At 51.4% G+C, this 6,495-nt stretch overlaps 1 protein-coding gene across 3 annotated transcripts; it reads left to right on the forward strand.

Moving 5' to 3' along the window:
- Window positions 1-1,356: 1,356 nt before the first annotated feature.
- Window positions 1,357-6,495, forward strand: LOC102374868 (gastrula zinc finger protein XlCGF57.1-like). Of its 3 annotated transcripts, none has more exons than XM_025194840.1 (2): window positions 1,357-2,004; window positions 3,909-6,495. In XM_025194840.1, exons 1-2 carry the CDS (start codon window positions 1,845-1,847, stop codon window positions 5,681-5,683), a joined length of 1,935 nt encoding a protein of 644 aa, XP_025050625.1. In that variant the 5' UTR covers window positions 1,357-1,844; the 3' UTR covers window positions 5,684-6,495. The 3 variants fall into 3 exon arrangements, 2 of the variants coding, with proteins under 2 accessions (XP_025050625.1, XP_014382627.2); XM_014527141.2 differs by having other exon boundaries at window positions 3,912-6,495; XR_003092276.1 differs by having other exon boundaries at window positions 1,892-2,004; window positions 2,879-4,036.

Here is a 6,495-nt window from a genome sequence, read left to right on the forward strand (position 1 = left end):
ACGATTCAGTTCAGAGAGGACATGCCAGAGGTAAATAAGCTAATAAGGAGTATAAGGCATTACCTTCCAGGACATGCGGAGTCAGACCAAAAGTAGTGGCTGAGTTTTGGAGCCAGAGTCACATAACCAGAGGAGTCAGGAGCAGAACAGCTAACACGCCTGACAAATGGCCCACAGACCATTGCTGTAGGTGGTCACAAGTAGGGACCGCGCTGCCTCCTCCCTCCTCTCCTCCCCCATGCAGGTGTGGCCAGACATAGAGGCATGGCCAGCCTCATGCCATCTGGGCACAGCTGTCTGTGGAGGCTCCTGACCTAAGGAAGGTAAAGTGGGTATCTACTTGTAAAACCCAAGAGCAAGAGTCCAGCTAGTGAAGCAGAAAGGCAGCAGCAATGCAAACCTGGAGAAGGAAACACAGGTTACCGTGACATGTACGACACTGGGAAACACCTTAGCACCAGGCATCATTAAGACCTTGAGTTTCACAGAAGTCAGGACAAGTTTAAACACTTGCAAAGTTGTGCGAACATCCAATGGTGTTTTAGGTAAGTTGCTCGCATACACTGTTACCCAGATTACAGATAGCCTCTGGGTTGGCTACTGATAGAAGTGGCAGAAACTGGGCTACAGCCCAACCCTTTCTGTGCTTGCATTTTAAAACATTAAAGCAAGCATTTATCCCAAAGTCTATCTGGCTGCCCATGACATCACCACACACATTCTCTCATCTATGCCACCTGGGGAGACTTGAAAGGTGGGAGGACGGTGGCACGCAGATTGACAGCAGGTCTTCTTGAATTTGTTGAATTCTCCAAATTTCCCTCCAGCCTATAACCTGTATCTGTAGATGGCTTGTTTTAATATTCTGGTAAATGATCCATAGTATCATAGAAAATGAGGGCTGGAAGGGACCTCAGGAGGTCACATCTAGTCCAACCCCCTGCTCCAAGCAGGACCAGCCCCAACTACATCATCCCAGCCAATGTTTGTCCAGCCGGGTCTTCAAAATCTCCAAGGGTGGAGACTGAAACATTTGGCACCAGCTCTCTCATGGGCTTGGAAGGTGTCAGTTAGTTGGGATTTATATCCTTGGGAAAGTAAAAGGGAGAGTTTCCTTTCCTTCCCCATGGTGGAATGCTGTTCAGCACTGGCCTGCTTCTTCTTTACATTAGTTTATGGGTTTCTCTGACACAGTTGGGGGCTTTTGGGGGGGCGGGGGTTGGATTTTTTTACAAATTATCTAAGCATCTGATCCAAAATATATCACCTATAGCAAAACAGCATATAAAACATTTGGTTACATCACTCACTACTACAAATATTTTAAGATAAAACTATATGATATAGTGTATTTGGATGATTTAATATAGGATCTTCCCTTATAATGTCTCCTTTCAGGCCTTGTGCTCTGTTTAATTGTATCTCATTACTGGTTTAGTTAGACATGGGGATGGTTTTCTTTGCTTTGCTAACAAAGCGTTGTCACATCTGCAAAGTGTCACACTGTGGTCGCTCAAAACCAGGTTTTGGGGCCTTCTGTTTAGCCACAGTTTGGCCTAGGCCCCTTGAAAATGGCCAAGACTGGCAACAACACTTGCAAAAAAACTCTACTCCCCTCTTCAGAGCTCACTCCAAATCACTAGCTGGTATGGAGTTGCAAAGACATTTTCACTATGTACAGATCATTCTGGATTACAATTTGTTAAGTGTCCCTATGAAGCACTGGATACTGCCACTGGTAGAGACTGGGTATGTGACTAGCAGACCCCTTGTATCAGCAGTAAGCCATCCTCCCTGTGCATTGAACCCCACTTTCCCAGGAGAGGGTCAGGACTGCTGGCACCATGCTGCTAAAGAGGTCAAGATTTGTATTTCAGGCCCCGGTGACATTCGAGGACGTTGCAGTCTATTTCTCGCCAGAAGAATGGAAAGAGCTGGTCGAATGGCAGAAGGAGCTGTACTGGGACGTGATGAAGGAGAACTACGAGCTGGTCACTTCATTAGGTAAAAAGATATTTCTGTGTTCCTGGCAGCTGCATGGGCCATGAAAAGCCAAGTCACCTACCAGCGAGGTGGGATTCACTCTGCCGGGAGTGTATAATTGTAATTGCACATTATCGAGCTCTTTTGTGAGTGAAAGCGCAGGGAGCAGATTTGAGGTTGTTGTTAATGTCTCTCCAATTTCTAAGCTTTGCTAATATCCCAGACAAAACAGACAGACTCCACTAAAGATGCAATTAAGGTTGAAAGTATGGGTCAGTAATTGAAGGGCAAAAACCTGGCAGGGATGTTGCAGTTATCCAAAAAAACAAGCATTACGAACCCAGGAAATTCAGAACTAAGGTTACACTTAAAAGAAATATAAACATATTGCAGTAAGAAACGTGCAGTGAAAGCACTTAAAACACACTCTGATCTCCAGTGATGTCAAGCAAAACCATAGCAGCATGGGAGGTATGAACACTCACAGCCGACATGTATTTTTAAAGAATAAATTAAGAAAATAAAGGGTGCATCTACACATTCATTAATGCACTTTTGCTAATGCACATTACATGTAGTACCTCCATTGTGAGGTACTAGGAAAAGGTTCATTAGCCTATTTTAATGCTCATTAGTGAAAATGAATGGTATTTTGTGACGCTTTATTCATGCACATTAAAAAAGGCTAATAATGCGCATTAAAGCACGCATGTAGATGTGCCCACAGACTGGGTGAAAGTATTGTAAGGTGGATACACAACCGGTTGGATCATCGTGCTCAATGGCTTGCTATCTAGTTAGGAGGAGGGATCAAGTGGGGTTCCCCAGAGGTCTGTCCTGAGTCCGGTAATTGTAACATCTTCATTAATGATTTAGATGATGGGATTGATTGCAGGCTTAGCGAATCTGTGGATGACAGCAAGTCGGATGGAGTTACAGACCCTGGAGGACAGGGCTAGATGCAGATTGAGCTGGAGAAATGGTTTACAATCAACCGGATGACTTTCAACAACGATAAGTGCAAAGTCCTGTACTCGGGATGGAATAACAGCGTGCACAACACAGACTGGAGAGTGACCAGCTGGGCCGCAGTGCAGCGGAGAAGGACCTGGGCGTTACAGTAGACCATAAGCTAAATATGAGCCAGCAGTGTGCTCTTGTTGCAAAAAAAACCCAACTGCATCCTGGGTTGTGTTAACAGAAGTTTCCTTTGCAAATCAAGGAAAATGATGGTTCCCCTATATTCAGCACTGGGGAGGCCTCACCTGGAGTCCTATGTCCAGTTTTGGGCTTCACACTTATAAGAAGGATGTGGACAGTTTGCAAAATGTCCAGCTCAGAGCAATAAAAATAACTAGAGGCCTGGGAAGCAAGACTTATGAGGAAAGATGAAAGTGCTAAGGGTATTTAGTCTGGAGAAGAGAAGACTGGGGAGGGGATTTGATAATGGTCTTCAAATACGTGACAGGGGATGACAGAAAGGATGGAGATGGGCCTTTTTCTCTGACCGTAAGGGACAGGACTAGGAGCAATGCCCTCAGCAGGAGAAATTCAGATTGGAGGAAGTTAGGAGGAACTTTCTGACTGAGGGTGGTCAAGTATTAAAACAGGCACTTGGAGAAGCGGTGGAGTCTCTCTGTCCCTGGAAATGTTCAAGAGCAGGTTGGACAGACACGTGTCTGGGGTGGTTTATTCAGGGATGCTCCTGCCTTGAGCAGGGGGCTGGATAAGCCCAACTGAAGGCCCAGCCAGCCCAACTTTTCTGGCCACACACACTAATCACCATTCAGATCCAAGCGGGGTTTCTCCCAGGGGCGCTTGACATCGTTGGGGTTTGCAGCTAGTCAAAGATTTTTTCTCCAGCCAGATGCTATACCTTTTGTTATGTCCGTATAACATGACATGATCTTTCCTTTTCTCTCCAGTAGATGATGGGCTGACAAATGAAAGCCTGGAGGAAAAGAGTCGGGAGGAGGAGGTGGAAAGCTTGCCCATCCAGCCCTTCCTTGCAAAGCTCAAGGAGAAGGTGCCCCAGAGCCCAGCAAAGACGAAATCCTGCCCAAACCCTAGCAAACTGCAGGCCACACCGAGAGGCTCTGCATGCACCCCACCAGAGAGACCCCTGAGCAGTCTGGCTCCGCAAAAGTCCCCAGGGGCAGAGAGACCCCCCGGCCCGCCGGAGCGCGAGAGGAGCTTCCTGGAGAGACACGAGCTGCTGATGCGGCCCCGGAGCCGCAAGCGGGAGAGGCCGTTCCCCTGCAGCGAGTGCGGGAAGTGCTTCTCCCAGAAGGGCGACCTGAAGATCCACCTGCGCATCCACACAGGCGAGAGGCCGTACGCCTGCCCCGAGTGCGAGAAGCGCTTCACGCAGTGCGGCTACCTGAAGATCCACCTGCGGCTGCACACGGGGGAGAAGCCCTTCCCTTGCGGCGACTGCGGGAAACGCTTCCCATCCAAGGGCGACCTCAAGATGCACCAGCGCAAGCACACGGGCGAACGCCCCTTTCTGTGCAGCGAGTGTAAGAAGAGCTTCACCCGCAAAGTGGACCTCAAGGTGCACCTGCGGAAGCACACGGGCGAGCGTCCCTTCACGTGCCCGGAGTGCGCGAAGAGCTTCACCTCCAAGGGCTACCTTAAGATCCACCTGGGGCAGCACAAGGGCCGGCGCCCATTTGCCTGCCTGGAGTGCGAGAAGAGCTTCATCTCCAAGGGCTCGCTGAAGATCCACCAGCGCGTCCACACGGGCGAGACGCCCTTCACGTGCCCCGACTGCGGGAAGAGCTTCACCACCAAAGGGTACCTCAAGATCCACCAGCGGCTGCACACGGGGGAGACGCCGTACCCCTGCGGTCAGTGCGGGAAGAGCTTCTCCACCAAGGGCTACCTCAAGATCCACCAGAAGATCCACGCCGAAGGCGCGCCTTTTGCCTGCGACACCTGCGGGAAGAGCTTCGCCACCACGCGGTACCTCAAGATGCACCAGCGCAGCCACACCGGGGAGAAGCCCTTCACCTGCCCCGAGTGCGGGGAGAGCTTTGCCCAGAAGGACTACCTCCGCATCCACCAGCGCACGCACAAGGGAGAGGGGCTCTTCACGTGCCCCGACTGCGGGAAGAGCTTCACGGCCAAGTATCTGCAGATCCACCAGCGCATGCACACCGGGGAGCGGCCGTACGCGTGCGCGGACTGCGGGAAGCGCTTCACGGCCGAGGGCTCCCTCAAAGTCCACCGGAAGATCCACACCCGGGTGTCGCGGAGCATCTGCGGGGACTGCGGGAAGAGCTTCTCTTCCCTGCGCTATCTCAAGGTGCACCAGCAGATCCACGCCCGGGACCTGGTGCAGCTGTCCGTGGGGAGCAGAGAGGCCTCGCCGCCGGCTTACATCCCACCAAAACCCCCCCGGGAAATGATTGCCTTCACCTGCACCGTCTGCGAGAAGAGCTTCTGCCAGAAGTCGAATTTGCTGACGCACCAGAAGACCCACGCCGAGGAGAGGCCGGCTGCGATGCACAAGCCCGGCTTCCCTCCCCCGGCTTCTGCGGAGCTGTGCCCCGGGAGCCTGCCCCAGGACGGGCTAAGAACAGGGGCCAGTCACCTGGACCCCAGTCCCTGCCCCCTCCCCTTGGATTTGAAACCCAGCTTCCCATTTTCTCCGCAGACCCCGCCTCTTTCCCCTGGGATAAATCTAGCTGTCTCTTGAACTCGCCTTGCCACCTGCTTATGCCCAGCGACCTCTTCTGCGTGATTACGACCTCCCTTTGCATGACGTAGCTCTGCCCAGGTTCCTCCGTTCACTTCCACTCCCTGGTGCTCCCGTGCGGTACCGTGTCCGAGGTAGGGATCATGCCCTGGTGGAGCGAGCCCCAGTTTTGCACGCTGTCTCAGGCCTTACAGACTTGCTCGTTGTTCGTTTTTCATCCATAACGCCTGCTCTGCCTTTTCTGCAGCAGCTTCGCACCAAGCCAGTGGTTGCTGTGATTTTAACCCCCAGGCTACGACTCAGTGCACTGCGTTGTTAACGCTGTTTAGCACAGGTCCCCTATGCTGCTTGCTTGTTTGCACACTCATTTCGTCGCACAGTGCGTTCCCAACCAGCCAGCCCAAACGTCCAGCTGATCCTCCTCCTTCCCTGCTTCCTTCTGTTATTCCCTGTCATCTGCTCCGACTCCAGCTTAGCCTCACATACATCCTTGGAAATCATGGCCAGTTCACAGCCTGCTGGCTTCACTGGAGTGGTACCAGGGATGAATTTGGACCTTCCCTTTCAATAACTTCCAAGCCATTGAGCGCACTGGCCCTGGGGCAACTGCACTCCTCATCTTTCTGTTTCTCCACGTTGACTTCTGTTGTATCTGTAGTAAGTATTAGAAACGGTTTGCTTGAAACCCACACTGAATATAACCACAAGCAAACTGCACGAGACAGGAACTGTTGCTAGGTGCGGCTAGAAGTGTAATTGCAGACCTCACCACAGACGCATACAAGAAACAAAAAGCGTCCACCCTGCTTCAG

This window comes from Alligator sinensis, unplaced genomic scaffold (genome assembly GCF_000455745.1).
Source record: "Alligator sinensis unplaced genomic scaffold, ASM45574v1 scaffold769_1, whole genome shotgun sequence".
NCBI lineage: Eukaryota > Metazoa > Chordata > Crocodylia > Alligatoridae > Alligator > Alligator sinensis.